General features: G+C 37.9%; 1 protein-coding gene across 2 annotated transcripts in view; it reads left to right on the forward strand.

Annotated features, from left to right (window-relative positions):
- Window positions 1-17,074, forward strand: part of GPLD1 (glycosylphosphatidylinositol specific phospholipase D1) — a 51,743-nt gene that overhangs the window by 6,135 nt on the left and 28,534 nt on the right. For both annotated transcript variants that reach the window (XM_061398711.1, XM_061398712.1), the window contains 5 exons: window positions 7,211-7,289; window positions 9,005-9,102; window positions 9,591-9,701; window positions 10,741-10,789; window positions 11,660-11,714. In XM_061398711.1, coding sequence (XP_061254695.1) covers window positions 7,211-7,289; window positions 9,005-9,102; window positions 9,591-9,701; window positions 10,741-10,789; window positions 11,660-11,714 — 392 coding nt within the window. The remainder of the gene's footprint in view (window positions 1-7,210; window positions 7,290-9,004; window positions 9,103-9,590; window positions 9,702-10,740; window positions 10,790-11,659; window positions 11,715-17,074) is intronic.

Consider the following 17,074-nt stretch of genomic DNA (forward strand, 5'->3'; position numbering starts at 1 on the left):
CTCTTCACATCAATGACCAAAGTATTGGAGTTTCAGCTTCAGCATCAGTCCTTCCAATGAATATTCAGGACTGATCTCCTCTAAGATGGACTGGTTGGATCTCCTTGAAGTCCAAGGGACTCTCAAGAGTCTTCTTCAACACCACAGTTCAAAAGTATCAATTCTTTGGCGCTCAGCTTTCTTTATAGTCCACCTCTCACATCCGTACATGACTACTGGAAAAGTTCCTCATATATACCATATTTTCCTACACATATGTACATACTTATGATAAAGCTTAATTTATGAATTAGGCACAGTAAGAGAAACAACAGTGACTAAAAAATAGAACAAGTATAACAATATATGTAATAAAAATTATGTAACTATGGTCTTCCTATCAAAATAACTTACTGAACAAATTTATTGTCTTTTCCATTTTATCTAAGCACTTAATTGTATACTGTGGCTGTACTTTTGCAGTTTGAGGTGCTGCAGCAATACTAGCACAAATTTCCTTTTCCTTCACAATTTCATAGCTAGGATATTTCTTTCCTTATCTACAGCATTCACCTTTTCACTTAAAGAAAGCCCTTCACAGTTTCTCTTTGGTATGTCCAAATGGCCAGCACCACTCCTCTTGTGCTTTGGGGCCATTACTGAGTAAGGTAAGATCTACTCGAACACAAGCACTGTACTACCTAAATCGCAGGTCTAATGATGGAGACTAAGAGGCAGGATATAGTGGACAAAGGGAGGCTTGATAGAACAGGATGGTGCGAGCTTTCATCATCATACTCAGAATGGTGGCCAGTTTAAAAATCAGGAATTGCTTATTTCTGGAATTTTCCATCTGAGATGATCTATTTTTGGCTGGGCTGAGTCTTCACTGGTGCGCATGGGCTTTCTCTACCTATGAGGAATGGGGGCTACTCTTGTGGCGCACAGGCTTCTCACCGCAGTGGCTTCTCTGGTTGTGGGGCATGGGTTCTAAGCTCGTGGGCTTCAATAGTTGTGGCACACGGCTCAGCAGTTGTGGCTCAGAGAGAGCTGGCTCAGTAGCTGTGGCACACAGGCTTCGTTGCTCCGTGGCATGTGGGATCTTCCTGGACCAGGGATCAAACGGGGTGTCCTCTGCATTGCAAGGCAGATTCTTAACCACTGGAACACCAGGGAAGCCCCATTTAATATTTTTGGACTTGGGTCACTAAACCAAGGAAAGCAAAACCGTGGTTAAGGAGGGACTATATTTCCTAAAAACAAGGACTATATATATGTGTGTGTGTACATATACACACACTACTATATACGTGTATATAACTACAGTATGATAATAATGACAATCAGGAAATCAACATAGAAATAACACTATTGCCCAATCCCAGGCTCTTACAGATTTCAACAGTTAACTCAACATACTTCATCGTTTCAGGGCTGATACAGAAGCATGTGTTTGGTTCCCTCTGAGCTTCTGCAACCTGGAACAGTTCCTTAGGCCTACCTTCTCTTTATTGTCCTCAATAGTTTGAAAAAGTACAACCCAGTAACTCTGTGGAACGCACCTTCATTTGGTTTTGTTTGATGTTTCCTCATGATTAGATTCTCCTGCAGGTTAGTTTTGGGCAGAAATACGATAGACCACTGAAGTGACGCTGTACTCTTCTCATTGTGTTTTACCAAAAGGCCCGTAATGTCAACTTGAACCATTTCTGGTGATGTAACTTTTATTTCAGCTGTTGTATTTTTCATTCAGTTCTTTATGTCTTCTATTTGAGAGAACTTTTTTCTTTCTTCTTTTTTTTTTGGTTTCAGATGTGTTTGCAATTGTTCAGTGAAGCATTTTTCTGAGGGTTGCTATAAAATATTTGTCAGATAATTCAGAAATTCCTGCCATCTCTTGGTGGGCATCTGATGACTGTCTTTTTTCATTCCTTTTTACATCTTTCTAGTTCTTGGTATGACGAGTGATCTTTGATTGTAGCCTGGACTTTTTAGGTATTAGGTTACGAGACTGGATCTTCTTTAAACTTCCTGTTCTAGTTGTGTTCTTCTGATACCACTCAGGTAGTGGAAGGAGTCAGGGGACACTCCTTCCTAACTGCCAACGGGGGTTAGAATTCAAGGTTCCTCACTGGGCCTCTCTTGATGCCTCCCTGGCTAGCATAGGTAAGAGTACCTAATGGCTGCTCCTCACCATGGTCTTTACTGATGTCAGAAGGCAGAGGTGGCCTCTTACCTGGGTGGAGGTGGATGTCCTGATCTCCCCTGGGCCTCTTCTTATACTGCCCCCCTTCCCACAGCAGGGAAGGGGAGAAATCCCTTGTTCCAGTTGGGATTGGATGTCCAGGCTCTCCTCATGGTCTCACTGATACCATAGGGTAGGGGACAGGATGGCAGGGATGAAAGTTCTGGCTCCCTCCTTAGCACTCTCTGATACCACTGCAGTGGGGGAGCCAGGGCACCTCATTGCAGCCTGGTGAGAGGGCAAGCCGAGGCTCCCCACGAGACCTTAGCTAGTGGTGAGGAAGCGTGAGTCTGTGTTTTCTTCTTTGGTGTTTGTCTAGAGCAGAGAGGTTACTGTGCAGAAGTTCTGTCTTGCTAGGCTGTCCCATGCCTGGTTTTGTGGCCTGAGAGTTGCAGGCTTTTGTTTTGTCTACACCCATTGGAGTTTCTAGGCAGCTGGCTTTTCCAATATCCAGTTTGGACTACATGAAGCAAAAAGAAAATCCACAGAACTCACCACAGTGTTACTCTTCAGCTCCTGTTCAATGTGCATACTTTTATCCACCTTTGAGTCATAAGTTATATCCTTTTCTTAGACAATGTCCAGGGTTTCAGCTGTATTTAGCAAAAAGAACAGGGATAAGTACACCCACTCCATCTTCCTGGAAGCAGAAGTCCTGTTGCTATCGATGATAATTTTGGTTAAGATGGAGTCTGCCGCATTTTACATTGGAAAGTTAATAAATATTTTCTACTTCTTTAAGTAGTAAATATTTTGTAGGGAGATATATTGAGGTAATGCAAATATTCTGTTTCTCATTAAACTTTTTAGCATCCATTGATTCTTGCCTGAAATAATTTTGATGTTTGCCAAATGTTCATCTGATTCTATCATTCCTTGTACATTTATAAATTTGGATTCTGCTATAAGTTAAAGACTCTTCTTCCCCATTTATCTATCTCTTTATATTATATATTCATGGATTCCTCTTTTATTCAATGGTTTATATCACATTATGTGCAGTGCTTAGTCACCCAGTCATATCTGACTCTTTGTGACCCCAAGGACGGTAGCCCTCCAGGCTCCTCTGTCCATGGGATCCTCCAGGCAAGAATACTGGAGTTGCCATGCCTTCCTCCAGGGGATCTTCCCAACCCAGAGATCAAACCCAGGTCTCCCACATTGCAGGCAGATTCTTTACCGTCTGAACCACCAGGGAAGCCCTATATCACATTACTAATATTATTTATTCTGATGCTCCAATTGTCCCAGAATTCATTTCAAGTTGGCTTTTGTGTCTGTTTAAAACCCTGGATTCACAGGAAAACATCTCCAATTCCAATCCATCAGCACAGGATCTAATCTAATCTTCTCCAGGTTCTTATCTGTAACTCCTTTCTGCAACAGTGAAACCTGACCTCCATTATCCTTAATACAAGTTCTGGTTCTGACATGCTTGATCTCCTTGTAGGTAATCCAAGGAGCAAGTCCCTTCAGCTCTGGTACTGCTAGTCGAATCCCCTTGGCCCAGAAACAAATGAAAAACGAAAACAGAACAGGGAAGACATACGGGACCAAGAAAGGATTAATATCCTTAATTGTTCCTGTAGTTCATTGAAATTTCTTTATCTTCAGCTCTGGAAACAGATTCACTTTTAGAAGTCTGTTCTTATTATTTTTTTCATTTTTGCCAATATGTGAAAATGGTATTTTGTTATAGGTTATATTGACAAATAATTAATTTATTATTAATGAGGTTAAATATATTTTCAAGTGTTTATTGACTATTTCTATTGCTTCTTCTATGAATTGCCTGTGTCTTTGCTAATTTTTCTATTAGGATATTAATCTTGATGTGAAGAATGACTTTTTGTTTTACTAAAGACAGCATCTTATCATGTGTCAAATGATTCTCATGGTTATTTATTTTTCTCTTAAATTTGTTTCTGGTTCTTTTTATTTATTTATTTATTTTTATTTTTTTTACTTTACAATATTGTATTGGTATTGCCATACATCAACATGCATCCGCCACGGTCTGGTTCTTTTTACCATGCACAGCATTAAAATTGTTGTGTAGTTAAGTGCATCAATCTTCTCTTTAATGGTTTCTGCCTGTATGTTTTGCTTAGAAACATCATTTCCATTCTGAGATTATACAATTATTCACTTAAAATGTGTCTTGTTATTTTCATGGCTCTGTTTTTGACATTTAACTCTCTAATTCATCTTGTACTTAATTTTTGCATAAAGCATGATAGGGATCCAGTGACCTGTTACTGATAATGTCAATTTCAAGTCAGTGTCACATAGGTTAAGTATGGATTCCCTGCAAGAATGGAGTGTTCATTGCAGTGGGGTTGTGCCAACACAATTGTCAATTACTCCATCCTTCATTCATCTCTATCACGCATTATGGTTGAATCTACTTCTTTACTCTTTATTCTGTTTCATTGATCTGTGTCTTTTGGTGCATTTTTATATCTGAAGGACATATCCTCCTTCTGTACTCTTTTCTCTCTAGCAGTTTCCTGATTTTTTTTTCTGACACCTTTTCTTAAAATTTACTTTTAACTGGATTTTAATTGCTTTACAATGTTGTTCATTTCTGCTATACAACAGCATGAATCAGCTATATGTATATGTGTATCCTCTCGAGCTTCCGTCCCACCCGACACCTTTACTTTCTAAAATTTGCTTTAGAATTATTTAAAATTTGCTTTAGCATTATTTTCCCCTGTTAAATAACACTATCTCACCAGGAGATTCAGATTCAACAAGTCTTAATACATATGAAGTGACCATTACAGTGGCTGCTAAGGTAAATGTTCAGCAAAGTTAATTATTACTTTTAAGTGGCAAAAGTCCAACTCCAACTGTCTTTAGAAAAAAGACTTTAAGGGTTCATGTAACTGATAAGCCTGGGGCACAGCTGGACTGAGAGGTCTAAGTGGTACTCCCTCTCCTAGACACTGGAAGACACTGGCCATCCAGAACTCAGTTTCTTAGTCTAAAATCCCTGGAGAGTTGAAGACTTCCTTGGCAGTCCAGTAGTTAAGAATCTGCGCTGTCTCTGCAGGGGGCACAGGTTCAACCATCCTTGGCTGGGGAACTAAGACACCAGTTACCTGCAAGATGTGGCCAAAAATAAATAAATTAAGACGGAGAGAGAGCATCATCTTAAAAACAAAAGAATGTCTTAAACTAACAAGCAAAAACTCTGAGGAGAAGAAAGCATCTTCTTTCTTCTCCCCACAGCTCTAGCTGAGAAGTCTTGGGGGACGTTCTAGCTGAAGTAGCTTTTGTTAAGCAAACATCTCTGAGCCAAATACTGTAGTGGGAATGGATATACTGCCCTTGTGGTCAGTCTGCCTCACCTGCTCAGTATGGAAGTGATTCTGTCTTTAGAAGACTGGGGATGAGACATTGCTTGAAAAAGCAAAAACAAAAAGTAGGTGATACTGTATTTCCTTCTGTTTCAAGTTATTTGAGGTACTTCTTTGTTGCTTCTACATCTAGCCTATGTTATTAGTAAGTCCCTATTGAAAAATTAAAAAGTTGGATTGCCAGACTTTTCCTTTGCCCACTGGGTCAGAGCTCATTTGCAGATAGTGGAAACCCCTCTGGGTTTCCATAAGAGGAAAGCCCTCTTATGCGGAGAGGGGTACAAGACCACGTATTAGGGGATTCAGTGCTGACAAACTGTGAGAAATGGAGGAGCAGCCTCCTCCATTGAGTTGAGTATCCAGAAAGGACTCCCAGAACAACACACAGAACTGGCCTGCCAGAGCCACTAAGCAGTCAAACAGACACTGTTCCATTCACGAGCTCCATGTCCAACTGTCTCCTGTGTGGTTTGGAAAGTAAGAAGCCGCCATATTGACTGCTGGCTCCAGGACCTCATCACCTCAGCCACGTTCCTTAGTAACAAAATAGATGCCCTCTACTCTGCCTGTGATCACCTGGGCCCCCTCTACTGCTGCTGCCAAAAGGCCAAACACTTCCATGCTGGCTGGGAATAAACAAGGGAGAAGTGGCTCCTCAGCAGTGGCTGGGGAATGCAGTCTTCATTTTCTAGGCCCTAACACTCATCTGGGTGTAGCCATAAGGGGGTTGGAATGGGATGGAGTGAGCCAGGCCACCAAGGAAGAATGCTGGGAAGAAAACCTCTACCATCGACTTACACATCATTTTTGGAAATGGGAAAGGGTGTTTTTGTAACCCTCCAAAAGGTTATAATCTTAACCTTTAATCTATAAAGGATATCATCTTACTCTAAAGCACAGGTAGCAACTATAAACATACACACACACAAATAGATATGAACTGATACATGTATATGTGTATGAATATATATATGTGTGTGTTAGTTGCCCAGTCGTGTCTGACTCTTCGTGACTCCATGGACTGTATGTAGCTCACCAGGCTCCTCTGTCCATGGGATTCTCCAGGCAACAATACTGGAGTGGGTTGCCATTTCCTTCTCTAGAGGATCTTCCTGACCCAGGGATCAAACCTGCATCTCCTATGCCTCCTGCATTGGCAGGTGGGTTCTTTACCACTTGCGCCGCCTGGGAAGCCCCAATAAATATATATGTATACCTGTCTGTGTTTTTCTCATTTTACTGGTTGTCACTAGGTCATCAAAAAACTTACCACACACCAGTTCTGGGTCAGTGAAATAGTCTTGGAGAAATCTTATTCTTCTGGGTGGACAGAACAAAAGCAAGAGATTTAATTTAAATAGGTGATTTTTTTTTTTTTTTTTTTACTACTACTTAATCAGCTTGTTTGTTTTTGGTAGGGAAGAACCTGAAATTACATTTGGTAGGGTGCTGTTTGAATTATATTGATATAAGAGTTATTTATTTATGCCTGTCTTCCTTCACTTCTTCCTTCCATCACTTCTCCCCTACCATCACATCATTCTAACTTCCCACACCTGGGCCTGCTTTTCTCAGGCTGTTGACTCTTGCCCTCTAACCTCTGTATTTTCCTGCTCCCCAGCTGTTACTTAGGCACCAGGATGCATATCAGGCTGGATCCGTGTTTCCTGACTCATTTTACCCTAGCATCTGTGAGAGAGGTAAGATGGAGACTTACAGACCAGATGATGTTGCTTTTCCTTGGTTGATAGGAATAGCTCAGACTCGAAAAAATAACAAACAACACATTATATTTTCCACTGTTGTTGATCAATGACTTAGTTCGGTTGTGTTTTCCATTTAACCGAAACTCACTTGCTTAAGGGTAAAAATTCTGAAAGCTTTATTCTAAGCACTCTGAATTACTCTCCTGCTTCGTGGCAGAAGAGAGAACATTTTGAAGGAAATCAAAAGGTTCGAGTTTTTATTCCTTGGATGTTATCTGTTAGTGTGTGACCTTGAAAAAGCGCCTTCCATGCTGAGTCTCAGTTTCCATGTCTGCAACATAGCCATATCTAAATTAATTACTATTTAATAGTAATAATTAACGCAGGCCTGGCTGCTATACTGAATTGCTGTTGGCATTAACGTATGTTATTTTGTCAAGTGTTATGCAAACCCAAGATAATATTAAGTTAAATGTGCTTCAGTTATGCTTTAAACAAAAGTGGTTAGGCTATTTTTAGTTTAATAATGATATAAAAAATTTGACTTGAGGGATCTGAACTCTGGGATTTTGCTTTTGATTGCTTCTATGTCACGTGACACTCCATGAAGAATCTGGCACTTGAAGGTTTAGAATAGATGTCAGTTCCTGTTTTTTTTCACTTACTCCTCCTGCCTCCTGTGGGAATAAAGAGGCATATAGCACACCCCATTTAAAAATATTATAAATTCAAATACTTGAAAGCTGTTGAAATATCTGCTTTTTTCTTTTGTGCTATTAGGGAGGCTGACTGTGATGGAAAAGAAGATTTAAAAAAAAAACCCAAATTAAAAAAAAAAAAACAGGGACAGCTTATTTCTTTAGCTTTAGGGTACAGAACTTAACACTTCCAGCTTCTCTTGCAGCCCAGCTATTTCTAGATTCTATGAGCAGTTAAGGCTCCTTTTTCTTTTGGCTGGCCGTTCTTCCTAGAGGCTTCCTTTGAATATTGACTCAGGAAACTAAGAGGTTTGGAGGGAAGGCGAAGGAACGCAGCAACACAGCAGGTGGTGGTAGAATATTTCATTGAGAGGCTCCAACTTTAAAAAAAAATTGGGGTATAGTTGCTTTACAATGTTGTGTTAGTTTCTGTTGTACGTTGAAGTGAACCAGCTATTTGTATACGTATATCCCCTTTTTTGTATTTCCTTCCCATTTAGGTTACCGTAGAACACTGAGTAGAGTTCCTTGTGCTATATAGCAAGTTCTCATTAGTTATCTCTTTTGTGCATATTAGCGTCTATATGTCAGTCCCAATCTCACAGTTCATCCCCTGCTTCTCTCTTGGTATCCATATGTTTGTTCCCTACATCTCTGTCTCTATTTCTGCCTTGCAAACAGGTTCATGTGTACCATTTTTCTAGATTGCATGTTTATGTATTAATATACAACATTTTTCTCTGACTGACTTTGTGTGATAGTCTTTAGGTTCGTCCACATCTCTACTAATGACCCACTTTCATTCCTTTTTATGACTGAGTAATATTCCATTGTTTAAATAGACACAAGTACCCCAGTGTTTGTTGAAGCACTATTTACATTAGCAAAGACATGGAAATAACCTAAGTGCCCACTGACAGATGAATGGATGAACAAAGATGTGGTGTGTATATACAAGAGAACCTCCAACCTTTTAAGAAGGAGCTCTGACGGTTGCCTCTGTTTTGTCAGGACAATTCCATGACGTGTCAGAGAGCACTCACTGGACTCCATTTCTTAACGCAAGTGTTCATTATATCCGGAAGAACTATCCTCTTCCCTGGGATGAGGTAGGCACAGCCTGTAACCCTAAAAATACTCCGTTCCAGACTTGCCAAGTACTATTGTTGCACCTGGAGTAACTCCATTTCTAACCCCAACCCTTAATCCAGGCTCTGAGGGCTACTCACCCTTCTGCCTTAATACCAAACACAGCATATGGGACATAGTAAATAGCTAGTTAACAGTTGAACAAATGATTTTTCAAAATTTACATCTTCAGTTTTATTTTCAATAAACAATGTTTTTAAAATTTGGGGCATGTCACGTGGTCATTTTGCTTCCCTAGTAAATAAATCTGAAAGCAGTTTCAAGGCACTCAGAAACATTTCAAAAAAAAGTCCTTTGTGGTTCGCGGGTAACTACAACATACCTGTCTCTGATGTTTTGTTAAGTCTCAGTAATGGAAATGAATTCATATTTGTTAATCCTTTTAATAAGATTGTTATAAAATTACTACCTTCCCCCTAACCCCAACTCTAATTTGCTTATTTGGCAGGACACAGAGAAATTGGTAGCTTTCTTGTTTGGAATTACGTCTCACATGGTGGCTGATGTCAACTGGCATAGCCTGGGTATTGAACAAGGATTCCTTAGGACGATGGCTGCCGTGAGTACATAGCTTCAGGTTAATGACTTTGTGGGAATGATATTGTCCTACCCAAGATTGAGAAGTGACTCTTTTAGGATAGTTAGGGACTTTGGAAAGGTTATGTACACACTGCTATATTTAAAATGGATAATCAACAATGTTATGTGCCAGTCTGGATGGGAGAGGGGTTGAGGGGAGAATGGATACATTTATATGTATGACTGAGTCCCTTCGCTGTTCAGCTGAAATTATCACAACATTGTTAATTGGCTATACCTAAATACAAAATGTTTTCAGTGCTAAAAAAATGAAATTAAAAAAAATGTATTAAAACCTGACTATTTTAGGAAAAGAAAAACTTAGGTTATTCAGATTCACATGGAAATAAGACTCTTTGCCCGATGTAGTATTCATTAGATTTCCATCTCTTCTTGTTCATTGCTCTTACACATTTGCTACCCGGGTAAATTCATCCACGTGGGCAGATTGACTAATGTGCCCTGAAAACAGCCATAGATGTCATGTTCTGTTTAGTCACAAACAGTATTTGAGACATTTTATGTTTTAGTCAAGCTGTGCATCTTAATAGCAGAGGTATAAACCCCTACTATCTGTTTCTATTTAAAAGTAAGTTAGCATGCTTTTGTTTTTTGTTTTTTCCCTTTTTTCTTTTCTATATGAAGATGCCATATCCCCACTGAAAATTGTGACCTTACCTGATGAAAGTCCCCTCTGGTTATTCATTGATGTTAATACTATCCTGTAAAAAATATAAACTTGCACTTAGAGATTGTTCATGTATCCTGTTAGATACAAATGTTTGCAGCAGCTTTATCTGTTAAAACATGAAGCATACAACTCAGCTGCCAGGATCATTTTTTTTTTTTAACAAATGATAAAAGTAAATGTTTCTTTGAAAAGTGAGTCCAGTCACCACTACGCATCCTCAGCAGTCGTTGGGTTAGGCTATCATCTCCCCACGCCTCGCTTCATTGCGGGGTAGGAGTGTGGGGTTCAATTTGTGATATATACTAGATGGTTCTCTTTTTTCCCTCAGATTGATTTTCACAACTCCTATCCTGAGGCACATCCGGCTGGTGATTTCGGTACTACTTATTTACATATTGCCAGAGTCTCTTTCGTGGTAGTTATATTTCACCTGTAGTCACTATTGAACCCTATGTATGTATGCTTTTAGTTTCTTGCCACTAGCTTTCTATTTTAACATTGCAATTGTTTAGAGTACAGGAATTCTTCATTTAATATAGAGATGCACATCTGCAAAGATTATAAATATATGAATGCATTATATATGTATATATGTGTATATGTATATAATATATAATACTATATATGTATTTTGTAAAAACCAAACAAAAAATGGGATTTTCCCTGGTGGTTCAGTGGTAAAGAAGTCTCTGTGCTTCCACTGCAGGGAGCTCAGGTTCAATCCCTGGTCAGGGAAATTCCACTTGCCTTAAGGTGTAGCCAAAAAAAGGACAAAACAACCAAAAAAACACCATTATATTTTATCATTGACTTGTGCCATTATTTTAGAAAAGCATTACTTTTAAAATCAGATTTAAATTCATTGCCTAGTGTCTCCTAATACTTTAGCTTTAAATGGATAAACTCCATCTTTTTCTATATTTAATTACCTTTAAATATGCACAGTATTGGTGAGTAGTGTTTATTTAAATAGAAGAATCTTTATGGTCCATTTTAAAGTGAAAAACCTTTTGGTTATATGAGTTTCTTTATTCTCTGAATTAATTCTCTTTCTTAATTCGTGTGTTTCACTAAGATTTTAAAAGGTCATTTTTTCTTAAAGATGTGCTTATGCAACTAAAATAATGAACAGAAACCTATAACAGTGTGAAGAACTAATAAACTGGATTGTGCAAATTTATGTTCAAAGAAGCTTGCTATATATTGTCATTAATTCTCCAAAAGCAAATATTTTTCTCATATCATAGGAGGAGACGTGTTGAGCCAGTTCGAGTTTAAATTTAATTACCTCTCACGGCACTGGTAAGAGCAATGTACATTTAAATATGTGATACCCAAGTGGCAGTTAGGAGCTTGACTCTTTTTTTCCTTAGAAAATAAAACCTACAATGTAATAAGGAGCCTTCTACATTTGTACATGTTGGAAAGTATAACTAAAGATTAGACTAGTCTAAGTAGATTCTTTTAAAAAATCTATGAATTATGCCAAACATACAAAATAATGTATTTTTTATAAATAAAAAATAAGATGATCCACACTGTATAGCTGCCAGCTACCTTAAGAAGTAGACCATAGCTGGAATGTAGAGGCTCCCTGCCTTTCCTTCTGTCATATCACGTTTTCTCCCACTAGGTATAACCACAACCTTAGGTTCACTTAATCACTTAGTTGTTTTTCCCTTACATGAGTTTTACTACATGTAGGCGTATCCATGGGCTTCCAAGTAGTACCAGTGGTAAATAACCCGCCTGTCAATGCAGGAGACATAAGAGACGCGGGTTCAATCCCTGGGTTGGGAAGATCCCCTGGAGTAGGAAATGGCAACCCACTCCAGAATTCTTGCCTGGGACATTCCAGTAACAGAGGAGCCTGGTGGGTTGCTGTCCATGTGGTTGCAAAGAGTCAGATACAACTGAGCACATAAGCACAGTCATATCTGTATGCAAAATATTATTTGGGTTTTTACTTTAAATAGAATTCTACATCATGCATTTGGCTTAAAATGAAATTTTAAATTAGAATTTAATTTAAAAATGTTTCTTGTTTAAAATTATTTCCCTGACATTTAATCATATTGATATGTTCGGGGATAGTGCATTGGTTTTCACCGCCATATGGTCCTCCCTTATGTAAATCTGCCAAAATGACTTGATTCTAGTGTTGACAGATGTGTAAGTAGTGTTAAGTGTTTTTGCTTTATATATCATGTTGCTATGTACATTTTTGTACATGCATTTTTGCACTAGAGGTGAATCTCTTTCAAGTAAATGGCACCAGAAGTGGAACTGTTGGGCCATAGGACTTCGGCATGTTTAACCTAAATAAATAATCCCTGGCTGTCATTTAGAATGGTCTTCCCAATTTATACTCCCATCAGCTTTGTTCTCCCTCTTCTGCATTCTCTAATACTTGGTATTGTCCAGCTTTAAAATTTTTCTAACCTATTTGGTATAAAATGATATCTCCTTAAAGTTTTAATTTGCATTTCCCAGGTTACTGTTATAATAAGGTTGAGTATTCTTTCCTATTTTATTGATTGCATTTCATTTTAAGTGAGAACCTTGTTTGGTTTTTAGCCTATTTTTCTGTTGGGCTTTCCTTTTTATTTCTGAGTATTCTTGGTATATTCTGAGTTCTAATCTTTTGTCAGTTTATCAATTATTTGTTATACATATCTTTTAATAGTTTGTGGCATGTCTTTTTACTTATGGTATATCTTGATAAATAGAATTTACTAATTTTAATGTAGTTGAATGTATCAGTATCTTCCTTTGTAATTTGTACTTTTAACACCTTATTTAAGAAATCCTTTCCTACCTTGAGGGCATGAGGTTATTCTCCTACATAGCCTTCTAAATAGTTTATAGTTTCATTTTCTTTCTTTTTTCTAATTTATTTTCTAAATTGTAGGATACTTGCTTTGCAGTGTTGTTGGTTTCTATCATATATCAGTATGAATCAGCCATAGGTGTGCATATATCCCCTCCCTCTTGAACCTCTCTCCCACCCCTTCCCACCCTTCTAGGTTATCACAGTATAGTTTCCTTTATTAACTTTATGTCTGTAATTTACCTGGAGTTAATTTTTTGTATATTCTGTGATATAAATTTTATTTTTTTCCTACAGAGATAACTGATTGTCTCAGAACCATTTATCAATAGTCTAATTTTCTTCACTGATCTGTAATGTTCTCTCTAACATAAAATTCCATGTGTATGTGGGTCAGTTTCTGGGCTTTCTATCATGTTCCATTGGTCTAATTGACTCTTCCTGAACAATACTGAGTTTTAAAACTAAGACAGCTTTAATGCATTTTGACATCTGTCAGGGCTGATTTCCCAACCTGTCCTTTTTCTTCAAATGTACCTTGAAGAAATGTACCTTTGAAGAAAGGTACCTTTCTTCAAAGGTATACTCCTCACTTGATTCGTGAAATCAGGTGGGAATATACCTTCCTTCGCTGTTTTCTGGAAGTTTGTGTAAGATTGTAACTTTGATTTCTTGAATGTTTGGTAGAACTCGTCTATAAAGCCAGATGTTTTAAAAAGTAGTGACTTTTGGTTTTAGGACTGTATTGTTTTGCAGTTTCTTCTTAAAGAGTTTTATTATTTTTCTAGGACTTTTCTATTTTGTCTGAGTGTTTAAACATTTTGGCATAAGGGAGTTCATAATATCCTCATTTTTCCCTCTCATTTTACTTGTACTTCTGTTCGTTTGGCATCTATAATGTTATTTATTGTGCCTTCTCTTATATTTTTAAACAATTAATCATGTCTAATATTTTCAGTTTTATTATTGAAAAAAAATTTTGGCTTTATTGATCCTTTCTATTAACACTATATGTTCTTTTTCTCTTTCATTACTTTTTCTTATATTTATTTTTTTCCTTCTACTCTTCTTTGGTTCCTGTGAAATTTGAGTCTTGACTTTAAGGTCCACCAAATGATTAATTTTTATATATTAACATTTATTTAATTATTATTAATTTTTCACCTGTACGTGAAAAGAATGTTAATTCTCCAATTTGTGGTTTAACATTATATATATATATATATAATATATATATATATTAGCTCAAGCTTTTTAAATGTACTGCTCAAATCAGAAGATTCATAAGTTTTAAATAATATAATCTTTTTAATATATTTTTTATATATATTTTTATATTTTATAAATATTTATATATTTATATATAAAAATATAATTACTTTTATCTGGACAGTCTCACAATTACTGAGAAATTCATTTAAAAATCTCCTTCTATGATGATTAAATTTTTCAATTTCTCCTTGTAGTTAGGTCAAAGTTTGCTTTACATGTGTTTGAAATTATGTTGTTATGTATATTCACGTTTTCAAATCTCATGTCTTTCTGGTGAATCGAACTTTCTGTCTTTATATTTTACAATACTTACTGCCTTCAAGTCCGATTTATCAGATATTACTGTTGGATACACTGTTCTTTTTGTTGTTGTTTTTCCTTCACACGTTTACTAAGCAGATGGGAGGTGACATGACTCTGTCCCTCAGTCTTAGTCTCTGAGTATGGAGAGCTGGAAGCAGGGAGGAATGCTTACAGAACAAAGAACTAGAGCTGGGGGCCTGGCAAGTTGCCCGTTCCCATTCCTGGTCCAGCTGCCTCAGAACTAAGGGAGACCCAGAACCAACAGGTCTCTCTCAAGGCAGTTGAGGACAACTGGCCTTTGGATGCCGCAGGAAGAGGTGGCGGCAGCAGGGACCTGAGGTTCCCCACCGACTCTCCACACAGGGTGCTCTGCACTGGATGAGATGCCCATTTCACATTGCACATCATCCGGGATCTGGTCTTCTTTCAGTTATATTCAATGGTGCTTGAATTCCTCAAGGCTTAAGTTACAGTTGCATTTCTCCAGGGAAGACTTGTCTTGCATTCTGCAGGCTACCTCAAGGCACCATTAACTGGGACCACATTTAAATGATATTCAACCCTAGAAGTTTTTCTGACTACGCAGATAGCATGAATGCAAGACCAAACATTTATAGGGTTGGGTAGTGGATACCGATTTTAGTGGCGAGATAGCTTTCCCTCTCTCCTTCCATTTCCAAGATGAAGACAGACGTTTCTTTGCTGTCTTTGTTAGTATGTTGGATTTATTTCTGGCTAATATTCATGCAGAAGGTATAGCCTTTAATGAGGAGTTTCATGTGGGAAATGGCCCACTTTGGTTGATTCCTATACTTTAGCTCTTGTCTCTTGTATGCCATACAATTACCCGAGGGGGGAAAAAAAAAAAAAAACCACCTAAGTTCCAGGTTTAGCAGATGTCTTCAGGGCAAAAACTGGCTTTCCCACTCACTTACCTGCCAAAGTTTCCAGCTCCAACTTATTTTGGGCCATGGGAAAGTTTCACTTTCCTGCTAACTTGGTGATTCATCTAAAAAAATATTTTTGTTAGGCCTTTTGCTAGACTTTTAAGCTATATTTATGGAGAAGACCATTCTGGTGTGCTTGTAAAGTAAAAAATGGACATTTCAATAGATTCCTTCTTATAGATACACTAAATTAGGTTTTGTTTGTATTTATATTTATGTCTGGTATAATCTAAGGTTTCTTAAAGATAAAAGATAACAGTATAAACCTAATTTTTAAAATGTGGCTCTTCCTCCAACTGAAATGACTAATACCTTTGAATCAAAAACTTGACTTAGAATTCTCTTTTACTACCTACCACTGTGTATTCTGAAAGTAGGATGTTGGGGTGAGGCGTTATTTTGGAGCGTTTTTAAAAAATGATTCCTGAGAATGATTCAACTCGAATAAAAATATCTTTTATTGCTCTTTGAATTCACAAAACTAAACATTCCTTTTATTTTTTGTTGTTCAGTCGCTAAGTCCTGTCTGACTCTTGGTGACCCCATGGACTGCAGCATTCTAGGCTCCCCTGACCTTCACTGTCTCCTGGAGTTTGCTCAAATTCATGGCCATTGAGTCGGTGATGCTATCTAAACATCTCATCTTCTGCCACCCTCCTCTCCTTTTGCCTTCAGTCTTTCCCAGCATCAGGGTATTTTCCGGTGAGTCAGCTCTTCGCATCATGTGGCCAAAGTATTGGAGCTTCTGTTTCAGCATCAGTCCTTCCAATGAATATTGAGGGTTGATTTCCTTTAGGATTGACTGGTTGGATCTCCTTGCTGTCCAAGGGATTCTCAAGAGTCTTCTCCACCACCACAATTCAAAAACATCAATTCTTCAGCACTCAGCCTTCTTTGTGATCCACCTCTCACATCTGTACATGACTACTGGAAAAACCATAGCTTTGACTATATGCACCTTTGTCAGCAAAGCGATATCTCTGCTTATTAATATGCTGTCTAGATTTGTCACAGCTTTCCTTAAAGGAGGAAAGGAGCAATCATCTTTTAATTTCATGGCTGCAGTCACCATCTGCAGTGATTTTCTGAGCCCAAGAAAATAAAATCTGTTACTACTTCCACTTTCCCCACTTCTATTTGCCATGAAGTGATGGGACCAGATGCCATGATCTTAGTTTTTTTGGATGCTGAGTTTTAAGATGGCTTTTTTACTCTTCTCTTTCACCCTCATCAAGAGGCTCTTTAGTTCCTCTTGACTTTCTGCCATCAGAGTGGTATCTGAGGTTGTTGATATTTCTCCTGCTTCTCTT

This window comes from Bos javanicus, chromosome 23 (genome assembly GCF_032452875.1).
Source record: "Bos javanicus breed banteng chromosome 23, ARS-OSU_banteng_1.0, whole genome shotgun sequence".
Classification (NCBI taxonomy): Eukaryota; Metazoa; Chordata; class Mammalia; order Artiodactyla; family Bovidae; genus Bos; species Bos javanicus.